We start from the raw sequence: 19,633 nt of genomic DNA, 5'->3' as shown, positions 1-19,633 counted from the left end.
GAAACATATAAAGTTTTTTTTAGATAGAAGGACGATGGACAATTCTTTTCTGCTTTTCAAATTGTCCTCAGGATTTTTGCATTCCAAAAATAACTAAACGTGCCCTAATTAGATGCCAGTTAAAACTTGTTTTCATTGCTATTATGTATAGATTGAATATACCTAATCTGAAATCCAAAATATTCCAAAAGTCTAAAGCTTTTTGATCATGGACATGATGCCAAAAGTAGAGAAATCCATGCCTGATCTCATGTGACAGGTTGTATTAAAACACAGGCACACAAATATATTGTATAAAATTACTTTCAAGCTTGGTGTAGTGGTTAATGTTTGTAATCCCAGCAGTTTGAGAGGCTGAAGCAGGAAGATTGTAAGTTTGAAGCCAACCTTAATAATTTTAGCAAGACCCTGAGCAACTTAGCAAGACCCTGTCTCAAAATAAAATAAATAAATAAATAAATAAAAAGAGCTGGGGCTATATAGCTCAGTGGTAAAGTTCCCCTAGGTTAAATCCCTAGTATATAAAAACCTTCAAAGTATGTGTATAAGGTATATATGAACCAATTTTGTATTTAGAATTGGGTACCATTCCCAAGATATTTCATTGCATATATGTGAATATTCCAAAATCTGAAGAAGGAAGAAATCCTAATCATTTCTGATTTCAAGCATTTTAGATAAGGGATGCTCATTTTATAGAATGAACAAGAAGTTTTGAAAAACTATTGTTCAGTGAAGTTCTGAAGCCTTTTACCTAATCAATATAAAATTGACACTTGACAGTATGTTGCTGCTTTTTTCAAGATGTATTGTCATTTCTTTTATTTTTTTCTGTTTTAACAGTGCCCTTATGTCTGCCATTTGTTATATTTACTTACCAAAAAAGAAAATGGTGAGTATTTTCATTCTAGTTTCATTACATTCACTGTATGGAATTAGCATTTGTTTTGGCATTTATAAAATTAAAATAACTATTACTATTGGTTATATGACAGGATTCATTTGGCAAAAATTGCTTTGTAGTACTTTTATCTAAGATCATCTGCTTAATGGCTTTACTGAACTGGGTGTTTATATTTTTGATGTGTTTTAACATGAAATTATATGAACTACATAGTGGTTAGGCATAATATTTTTCTTCTTTTTTTGAACCAAATGCATAAAACTTCTTTTCTTTACCTTTTCTAGTCAAACCATTTCGTGTGAGAAAGCTGCTTGATCTTCAGGCTAAAATCGTGAGTATTAAAAAAACCTGAGACTAGCCAGTTTATACTATGAGCCACATACTGAAGTAAGCTTTGGAGATACAAAATCAAACATCATTATCTTTTGTTTTTTTATAACAATTTTTTTTAGAGAGAGAGAGAGAGAGAGAGAGAGAGAGAGAGAGAGAGAGAGAGAGAGAATTTTTTAATATTTATTTTTTAGTTTTCGGCAGACACAACATCTTTGTTTGTGGTGCTGAGGATCGAACCCGGGCCGCACGCATGCCAGGCGAGCACGCTACCGCTTGAGCCACATCCCCAGCCCTCAAACGTCATTATCTTAAAAGAACTTATTTTCTAGGGAGCTCAGTCAACCAAAAAAACATCACAGTTAGGGCTGGGGGTATAGCTTAGTAGTAGAGTGCTTGCCTAGCATGCATGAAGCCCTGGGTTTGATTTCCCAACATCACAATAAACAAACAAATAAATAAAGCAAGCAAGAAGCAGAATCAGACTGGGATCAAGGAGGAGAGGTGATGGTTGAATGAAATTTAATGGGATGAATAGGATTTAAATAGGCAAAGAATGGAGAGAAGGATACATTTGCTAGAGGGAATAAAGATAAAGATATGTAGATGTCAAACAAGAAAATATACTTTTATGGAAGTGGGTTGTTAGGGCTAGAATACTAAGTATTAGGGAGTAGCCAAAGTGAATTTATAATTTTTGTGGATATTTCTAGAAAACCATTTTAAGGCATTTTCTACTAGATACTTAAACTGTAATATATTTTCTAACCATTATCTCTTGTCCTTATAGCTCTGTTGCATTGTTATTTCCACTATACCTGTCCAGTAACAGAGATCTCTGAAGGTTTGGAGTAGTGTTCATGCCTAATTGAAGTTGTTATGGCCTATCTAAAGGCATTCACATTGAGTGAAAAACACACAGAATACACCTATGTTTCTCCAATATGAGGTTTCCTTTTAGTACATACAGTTCAATGATTGATCTTGTTTTATAGCCTCCTGTTTTGGTTCCATGAGTACAATATCTTCTCTTAGTTCTGTGAGGCTATTAATGATAATATTTTTATCCAAGTTGAATTTTATTTCACATTGGTAGAAATTGTGAAAAAAAATGTATATTTTCCCATGCTACAGCAAAATATTTCAATGGAATAAGAAAATTCTTACCATAGTATAAGTTCTTGTTGATTTGTATAACTGAAACGCAGTGTATATTCAAGGTAAAAAATGATTTAGTAGCTGGGCGTGGTGGTGCATGTCTGTAATCCCAGTGGCTCAGGAGCCTGAGACAGGAAGATCATGAGGTCAAAGCCAGCCTCAGTGGGCTGGGGTTGTGGCTCAGTAGTAGAGTACTTGCCTAGTATCTGAAAAAAAAAAAAAGCCAGCCTCAGTTATGATGAGAGCACTAAGCAACTCAGTGAGACCATGTCTCTAAATAAAATACAAACTAAGGTTGGGGATGTGGCTCAGTGGTCAAATGCCCCTGAGTTCAATCCTCAGTTAGTGCCCTCACCCCCGCCCCCCCCCCAAAAAAAAAAGATTTAGTAGATGATTGTCTAAAAATTTTGAACCCAGATATTAAATGTATGGTTTCATTATTAACATTTAATCTAGTACACTGCTAAATTATTTCCATTATTGATTAATACCCATTTATGAAGATGTATTTATAACATTGTTTTAGTTTTTTATTAACTTGGGCAAGTCCAAATATCAAATTGAGAAGACATATATATTCTCATGTGTAACATACCCTGCTTGTAATAGTAACAGGTTACATGAGCAAATAGTTAACGTGAATTTCTGATACCAGCCAAGACTTGTATCCTGTCTATTCCCATCCATGCCCCATATCTCCCAATATATGAAAGGAAACAAAAACAGTAATTGCCTTTCTGATGATAGGCATTAATGGTGGGAAGTAGAGCAGGCATGTTATTCTCCCACATATACTGGGCTGTGTTGAAAGTGATCTTTGGAATAAGAAGGGGTATTAGATTTCATCGTAAGGGTTGATGAGGATAGTTTCTGTGATTTTCCCTCAACCAAGGCATGATTCTTTGTGTATGCACTTTGGGCTGTGCTTTTTTTCCCCTCTGTTTCCAGTTTTCTTTCTTTTTCCCCCCTTTTAAGATCAGGGACACTACCACTAGGTGGTGTCCTCTGTGCTTTTTAATTTTATTTTGAGATGGGGTCTCACTAAGATGTTGAGGCTGTCTTCAAATGGTGATCTTCCTGCCTCAGCTTCCCAAGCAGTTGGAATTATAGGTGTGCACCACTATATCTGATGTCAGCTCTGTTTCTGTTTCCGTGTAGTTCTTTTTTTTAAAATTGTTTTTTAGTTATAGTTGGACACAAATATCTTTATTTATTTTTATGTGGTGCTGAGGATTGAACCCAGGGCCTCGCACATGCCAGGCAAGCACTCTACCACTGTGCCACAACCCCAGCCCTCCTCATAGTTCTTATTTGGTCTGACTTTCATCATAGTGGGTTTTTCTCAAATACTTGGTAAAGCTTATTTGTTTATATTTAATAGTAGCACTAAAATGGTGATTGAAAACTTCTGTGCATGAGCAGGACTTTTTCATTGTAGCATCTTGATGTCTCATGGGGGAGCCTCCCTGATGATTGTGCCAATTTTCCCAGAGAGATATTATCCTGTTTCCTGCTTGGGGGTTCTAGGGTTCTCCAGAGAAAGAGAACCAATAGGGTATGTGTGGGGTGGGGGTGGGGTGTGTGTGGGTGGGGGTGTGTTATAATGAATTGACTCCTATGGTTATGGAGGATGGCATGTCCAAAATCAGTAGGATATGGTAGGCCAGCAGGCTGGAGACTCAGGAGAGCAGGTGTTTGCAGTGAGTTCAAAGACAGTCGGCTGTAGAACTCAGAAGAGTTGATGGTTCAAAAGAAATCTGAAAGTAGTCTGCTGGAAAAGTTTCTGTGTCTCAGGGAGATTGGTCTTCTTGTTCTATTCAGGCCTTCAACTGATCATTACAAGATCCATCTACATTATAGAAGACAATCTGCTTTAAAGTTTTCCTAGTTAAATGTTAATTTCATTCAGAACACCCTCAGAAACGCCCAAAAATACCTGGGCATCTCATGAACCAGCCAAATTGATACATAAAATTAACCATCATAGGAGTATAAACCTGGCTGTTGGCACTTGAGACCTAAGCAGTAGGAAGGAGCAAAGAGTGGTTGGTCTTGGTATTCTCCCTTAGATGTGCTGGAATATAAGTCCTGCTTCATCTTCAGGGAGTGAAACACTAATGTTTTACCGGAATGGTGAAGGAATTTGGATTCTAACTTCTGCTTCTTTTTTTTTTTGGTACCTGGGATTGAACTCAGGGGCACTCAACCACTGAGTCACATCCCCAGCCCTTTTTGTATTTTATTTAGAGACAGGGTCTCATTGAGTTGCTTAGTGCTTTGCCATTGCCGAGGCTGTCTTTGAATTCGCAGTCCTCCTGTCTCAGCCTCCTGAGCCGCTGGGATTACAGGTGTGTGCCACTGTGCCCAGACTAACTGCTTCTTTTGTAGGCTTTCAAGTGATCCTATTTTCTGTCCTCTTGAAACTCTACTTTTCAGAGGTATCTAGTCCTTCAAAATCTTGAGCCTTTCTGGAAGTTCACAAATATTAATCAGCTTCCTTTGAGGCTTTTTGTGTTGGTGCCTTAATTTTATACTATCTGTTCTGCTAAATTTTTACTATTTGCCCATCTTTATTTTAGGTTCCAAAATCTTGTTCAGGTCTCTCCTGTACTGTTGCCTCTTCTCTTGTTCTCCTTGAACTTGTGCTTTATGCCTTTTTCATTCCTTTACTGTGTTCTTAATGGCGCTTTGGTAGGACCTTAGGGTTAATCACATATGTTCAGTATGCCATATTGAATTGAAAGTCTCCTACTTTTTAAATGTTAACTTTTTAAAATATATATATGTGTATGTATGTATATATGTATATATACACATATACATTTGTAGTTGGACACAATACCTCTATTTATTTATTTATTTTTATGTGGTACTGAGGATTGAACCCAGGGCCTTGCTTGTGCTAGGTAAGTGCTCTACCACTGAGCTACATCCCCAACCCCTTAAATGTTAACTTTTTAATAAACAAATATAAGTTTAATTAAAAGATCTCTGCATTCCTGGGTGTGGTGGTGCATGCCTGTAATCTTAGTGGCTCGGGAGGCTGAGCAGGAGGATCACAAGTTCAAAGCGAGACTCAGCAACTTAGGCCCTAAGCAATTCAGTGAGACCCTGTCTCTAAATAAAATTTTAAAAGGGGAGGTGGTGCTGGGGATGTGATTAAGTGTCCCTGGGTTCAATCCCTAGTATCAAGAAAAAAAGGAAAGAAATTAATAGAGGGATTTTAGAGGTTGGATAAAGGGAGGTTGGATTTGACCAGTGCAAGCTGTACGCATATATGGAAATATCACACTGAACCCAATTAATTTGTGTTAAATAAAAAATAAAAGGTTTTTAAAAAGCAATTTTTAGCCAGGCATGGTGGTGCATACCACTAATCCCAGTTACTCAAGAGGCTAAAGGTAGCAGGATTGCAAATTTGAGACCCTCCTGGGCAACTTAGTGAAAACCTGTCTCAGAATAAAAAATAAAAAGGCCTGGTAGAGTACCCTTGGGTTCAATCCACAGTACCACACACACAAACACAAAAGACTTTAAATAAACTTAATTTTACGAAGCTTTTATAAAATAGGAATTATTGTATGCCTCATAACATTTTCGTCAACAATAGGCTGCACATACAATGGTATGTATCATATAGCCTGTATGTAGTAGACTGTACCATTTAGGGTTTGTGTAAGTACATTCTGTGATGTTCCAATGACAAAATCACCTAACAATGCACTTCTCATAATATACCCCCATCATTAAGTGACACACTTCCGTGCTGTATTTCTAATGCCTATTTGCTGCCTTTGTACAGTATTAAAATAAATTTTAATGTACTAAAACAATGTGGTTACCTTTCTGGATTCATTTTAGTGGTATGATTTCTCTGGATATCTGGTATCTAGCAGTAATGATTTCTTTCATTGTAAAGTTAGTGTGTGTGTTAAGACTTTTTTTTTTTTTTGTAATATCAAGTTGCTTGACACTTGCAAACCAATTTTGAGATTTTTCTAGTTAGTTTTCCAGGATTTATGATAATCAGGCATTATATTAATATTTCTTCTGTTTCCTTGGCTTCCCTTTTAGAACCCATCTCCTTGATGTCTGAATCATAGATGAGTAAACTAAGTCCTGAATATGTTACCAGTGAGAATAAGCCATCTTATACTAGCAAGTATGACAGGCAAGACTAAGATATGGGAGGGAAGAAGATAAAATAGGAAGAGGAGAGAAAAATAACAAGGAAGAAGTAGAACAGGCAGAAAGGTCATAAAATAGAAGTTCTCAGGTTGGAGAAGTTTGTTTTATGATGGTTGATTCAAATATGTGGTTAATTATTCCTTTATTTTCTGTAGCATCTTTCTATAGTTATAGCATAGTAAAATTGCAATCTGAATATCTGTTTAATCTAATTTTATTATTAATTTTCCTTCTTCTTGGTACTTGTTTCCTCAATTTCTTACTGGCCACAAAATTGAAAATGGAAAATTCTTATTTTTTTTTTCAGGGAATGCAGCCTCATCTCCAGGCTTTGTTGTCACTATATAAGTTCTTTGTTCCTACTTTGATTTCTGTATCTCTGCCTGTAAGGAAGAAGGTAAGGGATTATGGAGAAATAAGTCATATGGAAATTGAAATATATTATTTTTAGAAGTTTACAGATTTGGACTAAAATATTTATTGCTTACTGTTTAGATATCTAGTGTTATAGTACTATTAGGGGAAAGTTTTATTAGGGATTTTGTGTTGTTCCATTTGGTGCATTTAATAGATTCTTGATTAGGAAAACACATTAAATGGATTTGTGTGGGAACAAAATCATAATTAATATGCTTTCAGTTAATGAAGAATTTTATAGTTTATGTTTCTCCAACTTACCAGTACCAATTTCATTGTACTTTACACCCAAAATTATAGATCTATTTTAAGAATTCAGAGAATATGTGGAATTCAGCTCTACTTGCTATGAGGCTAAGAAATCAGCAACCTTTTCCAGAACCTCTAAAATTGGTGTTGGGTTCAGCTAATGTCCGTCCTCTAAAAAGAGTAAGTATCTGTACCCCAAATGACTTGTGTGCCTTTCTTTTATAAAATCCAAATAATAACCAATCAGATATTGGAGGAGATTATATAGATTTAAATTTAAATCCATTTTATTTATGCAGGATACTATGGAAACTACATTCAGACTGCTTTAATTAAAACACCTTAACAACCGATTTTATACTTGTAATTTATAGTCTGTTTAGTTCATTGATAGATTGTTCTATTATCTTTTTCCTTTAGAAATTGAATTCTCACTCAGTTATACCTGTGCTAAATTCTGGTAGCTATACTAAAGAATGTGGAAAAAAAGAGATGAGTCTTTCTGATTGTCTCAGTCACAATAGATCCTTTCCACTAGAACAGCTTCAAAACTTCCCTCAACTCTTACAAAACATTCATTGCTTAGAGGTATGTTTATCTGCATTTTCTATTTGACTTTCATGGCTTTTATTTTTGTTGTGTATTCCATATATGATGATTTCCTTGTTGCCATGACCCACTTTTTATATACTAACTGCTGACTAGCTGTTTTATCTTTATAGCTGCCTTCTCAGATAGGCTCAGTGCTGAACAACTCTCTGCTACTTCACTATATGAACTGTGTCAGAGATGAGTCAATTTTATTGAGGCTCTATCACTGGTTGAGTCAAACATTACAAGAAGGTAAGAATTAACACTTAAAAACATTAAATAAATAAGAACAGAACAAGATAGTTTTCAAATGAGTTTCTTTTATAAGGGTGCCAAATTCTAGACAAGAAGAGACTTCATGGGCTGTAATCGTTTCTCTGGTAATCATATATTCAAACCATAAATACTTCTGTTGTAATTTCAAGTCAATAAGAAAGTAGGGGTGTTAAAGAAATCCTGCTGGATGGCTACCAGAACTTGCTGATTGCCTCTACTTTGATGCCCATCACAATCTAAGGCCTCCTTTTCCTTGCATACCCAGAAACTTGCCATTAGTGAGAATATTTTTTTTTTATTTTTTAAAGAGAGAGGGAGAGAGAGAGAGAGAATTTTTAATATTTATTTTTTAGTTATCGGCGGACACAACATCTTTGTATGTGGTGCTGAGGATCGAACCCGGGCCGCACGCATGCCAGGCGAGCACGCTACCGCTTGAGCCACATCCCCAGCCCCTAGTGAGAATATTAGGTTAATAAAACTAACAAACCAGAGGACACTAATGTATAATCTAGAATGTCAAATTATTATTTTACAATAGAAAAGATTCTTTCTGATAACCACAATGTTCATATCTGACAACTAGAATATCCCTTTTTTGCCACCAGCGTATATGGAAGACAGGTTTGTCATTAGAAGATTTCTTAATTATAGGATTAAAGGAAAGGGCAGTGAGAAGTCTTTCATCTAGGACATAGTAGAACCTGATCATTTCATTCCTCCAAAAGGAAATATTTTTCTAGAGATAGTCTTTCTGTTTACCAGAATGACTGTGTTTCTTTCCAGGATAAGCAACTTCTGACTCTTTAAGTATTTAAAGTCAGTTTTAGTCAGTTCCAGGCTAATTCTTCTACTCAGAGGCTTTCTTTAGAAAGGACATGATGTAATATATTAGATGTCCAAATAGTTAATTGTTACCACATGTAGATTATATCCAGTGAACCCTAATTTAAGCTTAGTGTATTCTCAAACTTTTAATCTGTACATTAATAGTTTCTTGGATTACTATGTGACATAAAGCTAATCACATTCATTATATATGGATTTTTACTGTTTTTTTTTTTTTTTCATAATAAGCCTTCCCCTAAGCAGCCATGTTTTTGAGGAGCATTTTATTATCACCTTCACATTCCTGTTACAGTCTACAGTATGAGTTGTCTAGAATGTGAGACAACTTTTTAAATGTGTCATTTATTTGTCACTTCAGAGAAGTGATAATTATATTTTGTATGGTTTTTATTATTATGCAACCATTTGCTTATGTTCACTATTTGTGATCTAGAATGTATTTGGTATAAGGTGAATAATTATGAACATGGAAAAGACTTTACCAACTTCCTGGACACTATCATCAGGGCACAGTGCTTCCTACAGGTAAGATTCCATTTTTTTTCTGCACACTCCACCACTCTTTACTAAAATTTATTTAGAGGTCTGTCAAAAACTTTTCTTTAATACCTGACATCTTTTGTAAGCAACATTTGCTCAATGTGAAATTCACTGTAAATAGAGCTGAGGTGGACTGATGTTTATCTTTGCTCTGTTGGATTTGAAGAAAGAATTTACATTATTCAAATAAAAGGGAAAGGCTATCTATGATTCAAGAGAAAAACTGAAGATATCATTGAATGCATACAACTAATTGAATTAGCTGATAAAGTGAATCACATAGGGTCACTACTTGTGTTCTTGATAGCAGTAAACATTTTTTGAGTATCAAATATGTTACAGAAAATGGTCTATTTAGCTTGGGTAACTCTGACTTGTATTGTAAGCTGTGTTATAGATATCATTGCCATCCCAAAGCCTTCATGCATCACCCAAGTCTAGATTAGCTACTTGTTTTACATGCCCCATTTCTCCCTGTTCTTATCTCTGTCATGGCATTTTTAGTATCCATTTTCCCACATATTATGAGCTCCCAGAAGACAATAACCATGTCTAACTTTTTTTAATGTTCTACTTGGTACCTAATTTGAAAGAGATGCTCAAAGTTTGTTCAGTAAATCTTAGGGTATGAAACCATTTAGTTTGAAATTGGGTATGAACTATGGTAGGATAAAAAGAGCAATCTATGTTGAGTTTTGGTTTTCCTGCTGGGAAGGATGGATGGTCTTCATTGAGAAAAGGAATATAGGATGAGAAGGCTCAGAAGAAAAGATGAGTTTGATTTAAGAGATGCCTTGGGATATCTAAGAGGTCATATCCAATCGGCAGTTAGATCAAGTCAAGAGCTCAGAAATGAGATCAGGGCTAAAGATAAAAACTTAGGACTCCTCATGATAAAGGTGGCATTTTGACTTTCATATGGATGAGATTCCCCAGAGATTTCATGTCATGAAAATAAGGTTTGGGATAGAGTCCTCGTGAATGCCAGTACTTAAGCCTCAAATGAAAAAAGGGAAACACTGGGTCTTTATTTTGGTGGAAATGTAAGCATCCTAGACTCTTGGGCTTTTCCAGATGGGGCTACTCAGAGTTTGGATTTGGTCTATGGCCCCTAATGAAATTCTTACCCTATTATATAACATTGTACACATTTTATTGACTATTCAAGTTATATTGTATATACTCAAATAATAAATTTCATTTATCCTTAAAAATATTACATTATTTGGGACTGGAATAGTAGCTCAGTGGTAGAGTGCTTGCCTAGTATATGTAAGGCACTGGGTTTGATTATTAGCACTGCATATAAAAAGTAAATGAATAAAATAAAAGTCCATCAATATTTTTTTTTTTTTTGGTGGTTGTGCTGGGGATTGAACCCAGGACCTTGTGCATGCAAGGCAAGCACTCTACCAACTGAGTTATATCCCCAACCCAAAAGTCCATCAATACCTAAAAATAAATTTAAATATTCCATTATTTGACTTTTTACCTTCTTTCTAATTTATAACATTTTATAGTGCTTGAAAACTATTGATAAAGATGGTAATGTATCTAAATACTAATCACCTCATCCTTTTTATTAGCACTTAGGGTGCCTAAGACTTTTATACTTTTATATTATATTATATTATATATATATATATTTTTTTTTTAAATTTATTTTATTTTATGTGTGTGTGTGTGTGTGGTCCTAGGGGTTGAACTCATGGCCTTATGCATGCAAAGCAAGGACTCTACCAAATGTAGTATATCCCAAGTCCGACCTTTATTATATTGATGACAAAAAAATTTGTCTTAAAGTGAAACAACCATAGCACAAAACAAAAATAAGCTGGTTTCCTAGAGAGTAATTATGATTAAGAGTTCCATGTAAGGTTTGCTATCGACTTGTATTTTAGGAGGGGTTTTATTCCTGTGAAGCATTCCTCTATAAGAGCCTTCCTCTCTGGGATGGCCTCTGTTGTCGGTCACAGTTCCTTCAGCTTGTGAGCTGGATTCCTTTTAGTAGTTTTTCAGGTACGTATCATGAAAACTTAGAGTCATTTAATTCAATGTAATATGAATTTAAAGGATCTTTAATATGCTTTTTTTTAAATTCCTAGAGGTGAAGCCACTTCTTTTTGATCATCTAGCACAGCTCTTCTTTACATCAACCATTTATTTCAAGGTAAAAAAAAAAAAGTCCTGCTTAATCTCAGTAAGAGGTATTGTTTATTACCAGTAGTACACAATTCTAAATTGATATTATAGCACTGATGTTTTGAGTGATTCTCTTGAATCTGGACTTTGAAGTATTAAATTACTCAATTCAAAGTTAACAGAATTTTCTGCTTTTAATGTTTTGTCTTATATATTTTTCCTGGATTGTTTCCATTTGTAGCAAATGACAAAGTGAATGAATGTGGCAAATGTGTACTATTATTATTATCATCATCTTCATCATCATTAGAACTGGGGATTGAACCTAGGGCCTCACACATGCTAGGCAAGTGTTCTACCACTGAGCCATATTCTTATCCTGCAAATGTATATTAATAAAAACAAACTGGGAAGTACTCAACTGTACTTAGTTTGATTGTTGTGGTTTGTGTTTTTGTAGATAATGCTTAATTCATTTCACAAATATTCATTGAGCATCCACTGAAACCGAATTTTTGAGATGAAACTCGAATCCTTCTGATGGTGGGTGGGGTCTGTGTAAGGTTGCAGGCCTCTGCAGTGGACAAATATTGCAGCTATTAATGGTGCGTCATGCTCTCCAGTGTTTCAGCAGACCCCAGCAGCTCACCATTAGTTTCTTCTTTCTGGGTTCTTGTCTCATGAATTTGAAGAATGAAATCCACAGACCAGGATGAGTGAGTGTAAGAGTAGGATTTAGTGAAGAATAGAAATAGGAACAGAACTCTTGTAGTGGAAGAGGGGACCAAATAGCAGGTTTTCTCCATCTGAATGTGCTAGTCTAGAGGTTTATATAACACTTAAATCACTACTATTGATCCAAACTTATGCTAATTAGAAACTCTCAAGTCCCAAATTCCATTCAGGTTTGCCCCACTTCCATTTTCTCGCTGGACGTTAGGATGGAGGAAGTTAAAGTTGTGGGATGATCTATGCTTGCAGATTTGAGGCTGCAGTGCCATGTGGAGTGGGCTTCTGGCAGCAGGTGTCTGAACCATGCCCAGGCCTGTCTGCCAAAGCATGACAGGTTGGTGTGCCTCGGCTTTTAGCACCTTAGGACCATCATGCCTGCACAGTGGGCTCCATGTAGCTACAGGCTATGCTTGCCACCCACACTCCAACCAACCTGGGCTGCCACTCCACTTTCCTGCTCTGCTGCCACTTCTTGGCAGGGATAAGTAGGACGGCTTTGCAGGTTAGCAGCCAGGAAGCCATGTTACCACTATATACTAGGCACTCTTCTTAACACTGGGAATATGTAAACAGCATATAGTGACCAAAGCAAACAAACTCCTTGGGACATTCATATTGTGTATTTATAATTTAGTCATTTTCTGCTAATAAAATTCTTCAAATCTTATTTGATAAAATTAAATGTGTTACTATTTTTGGGGTGGTCTCCAAAAAGACCACTGTGACTTTCAAGAGCTCTTCCTGGATGAGTTGAGGCACTTTCTTAAAGAATGGTTATTTCACTTCCCAAAAAGTGATAACATAAGTAGTGTTTCTTTTACAACTTATTTTCATTTAAATCACTTAATGTTATAGGAAAAATATGTCTTCTGATTAGCATTTGTCATAAATGAATCATACATTATTTCTTAAAATTTGATGTATTTTTAAATTAGAGTTTTATGGTTATATATAATAGATGGATTCATCCTGACAAACTCATACATGCATAGAAATCAATTTTGGTTCATGACCCTCCCACTTTTCCCTCCTGTCCTCCCTCCCCTCTCATTCTCCTTACTCTACTCTAGTAGACTTCTTTTCTCTCATCTGTTATTTCGTATCATTTTATCCTTCCCTTCCCTTTTCCTTTATTTTACTCTAGCTTCTGCATATGAGATAAAACATTTGACCTTTAAGTTTCTAAGTTTGGCTTATTTCACTTAGCATGACATTATACTCCATTTTCATCCATTTTCAAAATAGATTCTGATAATTCTCTGGATTTCAGAGGGTTCTGCAGTGATAGGTCCATTTTCATCCTTGATCCTATTATTTGCTTCTTACTCTTTTGGTTAGTTTGGCTAAAGGCTTGTCAATTTTATTTTTTCAAAGAACTAACTCTGTTACATTGATCATTTGTATTATTCTCAATTTCATTGATTTTTGGCTCTGATCCTAATTATTTCTTGTCTTCTGGTTTGGGGGTTGGTTTGTTCTTTTTCTTTTTCTTTATTTTTTTAAAAAATATTTATTTTTTAGTTGTAGATGGACAGAATACCTTTATTTTATTTATTTATTTTTCTGTGGTGCTGAGGATCGAATCCAGGGTCTTCCACATGCTAGGCGAGCGGTCTACCACTGAGCCACAATCCCAGCCCCAGTTGTTCTTTTTCTAAGACCTTAAGGTGGAGCATAAGCTTATTTACTTGGACTCTTGCAAATTTTTTTAATGTAGACACTCAGTAGTGTCTATGAATTCTCTTAGGACAGTTTTCATGCTGTCCCAGAGATTTTGGTATGTTTTACCTTTGTGTTTGTCTCTAAGAATTTCTTGATTTCTATTCTCATTTCTTAGATCCATTCTTCATTTAAGAAAATTTTGTTTAATCTCCATGTGTTTGTATAGTTTCTATTATTTGTCTTGCTGTTGATTTCTAGCTTCATTCCATTATGATGTGATAGGAGACATGGGATTAGATCAATTTTTTATATTTGCTAAGATTTGCTTTGTGGCCTAGAGTATGATATATTTTGGAAAATGTCCCATGTACAGCTGAAAAAAAGGTAAATTAAGCAGTTTTGGGGTAGAATATTCTGAAGATGTCTATTAGGTCCATTTGATTTATAGTGTTTAGGTTGGAAATATATTTATTGATTTTTTTTTTTTTTGTTTTGATGAGATGTCTTTTTGTGATAAGAGTGTATAGAAATTCCCCAGTATTATTGTGTCGGGGTCTATGTGGAATTTAATGTCATGGAATATTTTTTCATGTAATTGGGTTTGTTGACATTTGAGGCATAAATGTTTACTATGGTTATATCTTCTTATTGGATTTCCCTTTACTAGGACATAGTGGCCTTTGTCTCTTCTGATTAATTTTTGCTTGAAATCTGCTTTGTTTGATATGAGAATAGCTACTACTCCTTGATTTGTTGGACCAGATGCCTGGAATAGTTTTTCTACTCGCTTTTTACCTTCTTCATCATGTCAATGTCTTTGCCTATGAGTCTCTTGTAAACAGCATATAGTCAGATTTTGTTTTGTGGTCCATTCTGTTAATCTCTGTCTTTTAATTGGAGAATTGAGACCATTAACATTCAGCGTTAGTATGCATATGTTTGTGTTTTTCTCCATTTATTTTTTTGCTATATTTTATCCTGTCTTGATTCTCATTTACTGAATTATTCTTCTATTGAACGTCTTTGTGGACTTTCGGAATTATTTTTTAGTTCCTCTGTATACAATTTATCTTTGAGTATTCTTTTAATGCTGATATGGTCCTCATGAATTTTTTAAATTTATTCTTGTTGAAGAAAGTTATTTCCTCCTTGAATTTAAAATTGACTTTTGCTGGGTGTAGTAACTTTGGCTGACAGTTTTCTTTTAATTTGTTCTAATTAGTTATGCATGATAGCAGAATGCATTTCAACTCATTGTACACAAATGGAGCACAAATTCTCATTTATCTGGTTGTACACGATGCAGAGTCACACTGTTTGTGCAATCATACATATACATAGGGTAATAATGTTCATCTCATTCTACCACCCTTTACACCCCACATCCCCTCCCTTCTCTCCCTCCCCTCTGCCCAATCCAAAGTTCCTCCAACCTTCCCTAGCCACCCCCGCCCCATTATGGATCAGTGTCTGCATATCAGAGAAAACATTTGGCCTTTGGTTTTTTGGGATTGGCTTATTTCGCTTAGCATGATATTCTCCAGCTTCATCCATTTACCTGGATATGTCATAATTTCATTCTTCTTTAAGTCTGAGTAATATTTCATTGTCTATATATGACATTTTTTTATCCATTCATCTGTTGAAGAGCATCTAGGTTGGTTCCATAGTTTAGCTATTGTGAATTTACCTGCTATTGTGAATTATGCTGATTTTAAGTCCTTTGGATATAGACCAAGGGGTGGGATAGCTGGGTCAAATGGTGGTTCCATTCCAAGTGTTCTAAGGAATCTTCATACTGCTTTCCAGATTGGTTGCATCAATTTGTAGTCCCACCAGCAATGTTCGAGTCTACCTTTTCCCCCATATCCTTGCAAACACTTGATGCTTGTATTCTTGATAATTACCATTATGACTAGAGTGAGAGGAAATCTTAAAGTAGCTTTGATTTGCATTTCTCTAACTGCTAGATGCCGCAGTCTGGCTGGGCACAATTCACTACCCACTTGTCAAGCAGAAACGAACTTTATTTTTAGAACACACACGCCGCACCACACGAACTCTTCAGGAATTCCCTCAGAGCCCAACTGCCACCACCGGCTTCCAGGGAGCCTCTCAACCCCCAGTCCTCCTGCTCTTGAGGCCGATTGGCTGGGTTGCATGGGCCGAGCCAAAAGTCCCCCCCAATGAGCAGCTCCGTGGTCTGAAAGGGTGGGGAAACAGCCCAATGAGCATCACCGCAGAGGAGCCAATCAGCTGGAAGTTTGCTGGGGCCGCTGTGAGCCAATCAGCTGGAAGTTTGCTGGGGCCGCTTCAGCTGTGGCTCTCAACATCTAGAGATGTTGCACATTTTTTCATATATTTGTTAATTGATTGTCCATCTTCTGTGATGTCCAATTCCTTAGCCCATTTATTGATTGGTTTTTTTTTTTTTTTTGGTGTTAAATTTTTCAAATTCTTTATATATTCTGGAGATTCGTGCTTTATCTAATGTGCATGTGGTAAAGATTTTCTCCCATTTTGTAGGTTCTCCATGTTATTGATTGTTTCCTTTACATAGAAGAAGCTTTTCAGTTTGAATCCATACCATTTATTGATTCTTGATTTTATTTCTTTGTTTTTAGGAGTCATGCTAAGGAAGTCAGGTCCTAAGCAGACATGATAAAGTTTGGGGCCTACTTTTTCCTCTATTAGGTGCAGGATCTCTGGTCTAATTCCTAGGTCCTTGATCCACTGTAAGTTAGTTTTGTGTATGGTGAGGGATAGGGGTTTAATTTTATTTTGTTTTGCATGTGGATTTTCAATTTTCCTAGCATCATTTGTTGAAGAGGCTATGTTTTCTCTAATGTATGTTTTTGGTGCTTTTGTCTAATATAAGATAACTGAAGTTATGTGGGTTTGCCTCTGTGTCCTCTATTCTGTACCATTGGTCTACAAGTCTGTTTTTGTGCCAGTACCATGCTGTTTTTGTTACTGTTGCTCTGTAGTATAGGTTAAGGTCTGGTGTAGTGATATCACCTGTTTCACTCTTCTTGCTAAGGATTGTTTTAGCTATTCTGGGTCTCTTATTTTTCAAGATGTTTTTCATTCATGACTGCTTTTTCTATTTCTATGAGAAATGCCATTGGGATTTTAATAGGAATTGCATTAAATCTGTATAACGCTCTTGGTAGTATGGCCATTTTGACAATATTAGCTCTGTCTATCTGAGAACATGAGAGATCTTTCCATCTTCTAAGGTCTTCTTTGAATTTTTTCTTTAGTGTTCTGTAGTTTTTATTGTAGAGATTTTTTTACCTCTTTTGTTAGATTGATTCTCAAGTGTTTTGTGGTTTTTTTTTTGAGGCTATTGTGAATGGGGTAGTTTTTTAATTTCTCTTTCAGAAAACTCATCACTGATGTGTAGAAATGCATTTTATTTATGGGTGTTGATTTTACATCCTGCTATTTTGCTGAAATCATTTTTTAGTTCTAGAAGTTTTATGGTGGAATATTTTTTGGATCCTCTAGGTATAGAATCATGTTGTGGGCAAGTAGTGATAGTTTGAATTTTTTTCCTGTTTATATCACTTTGATTTCTTTCATCTGTCTAATTGCTTTGGCTGGAGTTTCCATAACTATGTTGAATAGAAGTGGTGAAAGAGGACATCCCTGTCTTTTTCCAGTTTTTAGAGGGAATGCTTTCAGTTTTTCTCCATTTAGAATGATGTTGCCCTTGGGCTTAGTGTAGATAGCTTTTACAATGTTGAGTTATGTTCCTACTTTCCCTAGATTTTCTAGAGTTTTGAACTTGAGGGGGTGCTGTATTTTGTCAAGTGCTTTTTCTACATCTGTTGAAATGATCATATGATTTTTTTGTTGTTGTTGTTGTAGTTGGACACAATACCTTTATTTTACTCATTTATTTTTATGTGGTGCTGAGGATCAAACCCAGGGCCTCACAAGCGCTAGGCGAGTGCTCTACCACTGAGCCACAACCCCAGCCCTGATCATATGATTCTTGTCTTTAATTCTATTCATGTGATGAATTACGTTGATTGATTTCCATCTGTTGAAGCACCTTTACATCCTTGGGATGAACCCCACTTGATTGTGGTGTACTTTTTAAAAAATATGTTTTTGTATGTGATTTTCCAGAATTTTTTTAAATTTTAAATTTATTCTAATTTGTTGTTCAATACAACAGAATACATTTCAATTTATAGTTCACATATAGAGCACAATTTTTCATGTCTCTGGTTGTTCATGAGTCACACCAAGTACATGTCTTCGTACAAGTACTTAGGGTAATGATGTCCATTTCATTACATCATCTTTCCTACCCCCATGTCCCCTCCCTTCCTCTCTCTCCTCTTTGCCCTATCTAAAGTTCCTCCATTCCTCCTATGTTCCCCACCCATCCCCATTATGGGTCAGCATCCACATATCAGAGAAAACATTTGGCCTTTGTTATTTTGGGATTGGCTAACTTCACTTATTCTCCAACTCCATCCATTTACCTTCAAATGCCATGATTTTATTCTCTTTTAATGCTGAGTAATATATCATTGTGTATATATACCACATTTTCTTTATCCATTCATCTACTGAAGGGCATCTAGGTTGGTTCCACAATTTAGCTATTGAGAATTGTGCTGCTATAAACATTGATGGGGCTGCATCACTGTAGTATGCTGTTTTTAAGTCCTTTGGGTGTAAATGAGGAGTGAGATAGCTGGGTCAAATGGTGGTTCCATTCCCATTTTTCCAAGGAATCTCCATACTGCTTTCCATATTGGCTGCACCAATTTGCAGTTCCACCAGCAATATATGAGTGTACCTTTTTCCCCATATCCTCGCAAACACTTATTGTTGTTTGTATTCTTGATAAGTGCCATTCTGACTGGTGTGAGATGAAAACTTAGAGTAGTTTTGATTTGCATTTCTCTAATTGCTAGAGATGTTGAGCATTTTTTCATATATTTGTTGATTATATATCATCATTGAAATGATCTTTTGCTATCTGTATTTTTCCTCTTATATCATCCTTTATTTTGCAGATCAGTTTAACTATGTACATTCTGAAGTCCTTCTCTGACATTTCTTCTACTGTCATTTCTTTTTTTTTAGTTGTAGTTGGACACAATACCTTTATTTTATTTATTTTATGTGGTGCTGAGGAGCGAACTCAGTGCCTCGCACGTGCCAGGCGAGCGCTCTACCGTTGAGCCACAACCCCAACCCCTTCTACTGTCATTTCAATAGAGTATATTATTATACCATCTTGGTTTGTTTGGGGCACTTTCTTCCCCTGTTTTTTCATGTTCTTGTGTCTTCCCCTCTAGCATTGCAGATCCAAGGTATTATAGTTTCCACCCTGCAGGTTTCCAAAACTTTGTCTTTCAGGGGGAGATCAATATTAACAGCACTCAATGCAAACAATATGTAGCCTTAAACCAAATAGTTCATATTCAGGCATTTACAGTTTTGTTGCAATAAACAGAAATGTTGTGCTCAAGTATTGTTTACAGCCTAAGCAATATGTTTGCAAAAGGTTCTACAATTTCTAATGGTAGACGAAGAGAACAGGGCTGTTGTAGGATGTGATGTTTATGA

At 35.8% G+C, this 19,633-nt stretch overlaps 1 protein-coding gene across 1 annotated transcript in view; it reads left to right on the top strand.

Moving 5' to 3' along the window:
- Positions 1-19,633, top strand: part of CENPI (centromere protein I) — an 86,871-nt gene that overhangs the window by 27,492 nt on the left and 39,746 nt on the right. The window contains exons 7-15 of the mRNA XM_081277851.1: positions 844-892; positions 1,189-1,235; positions 6,888-6,977; positions 7,298-7,426; positions 7,667-7,834; positions 7,969-8,089; positions 9,396-9,487; positions 11,404-11,521; positions 11,608-11,672. Coding sequence (XP_081133977.1) covers positions 844-892; positions 1,189-1,235; positions 6,888-6,977; positions 7,298-7,426; positions 7,667-7,834; positions 7,969-8,089; positions 9,396-9,487; positions 11,404-11,521; positions 11,608-11,672 — 879 coding nt within the window. The remainder of the gene's footprint in view (positions 1-843; positions 893-1,188; positions 1,236-6,887; positions 6,978-7,297; positions 7,427-7,666; positions 7,835-7,968; positions 8,090-9,395; positions 9,488-11,403; positions 11,522-11,607; positions 11,673-19,633) is intronic.

Source organism: Spermophilus citellus (genome assembly GCF_964194105.1).
Source record: "Spermophilus citellus genome assembly, chromosome: X".
NCBI lineage: Eukaryota > Metazoa > Chordata > Mammalia > Rodentia > Sciuridae > Spermophilus > Spermophilus citellus.
Note: the sequence above shows the minus strand (reverse complement) of the source record. Positions and strands in the feature narration are given on the sequence as shown.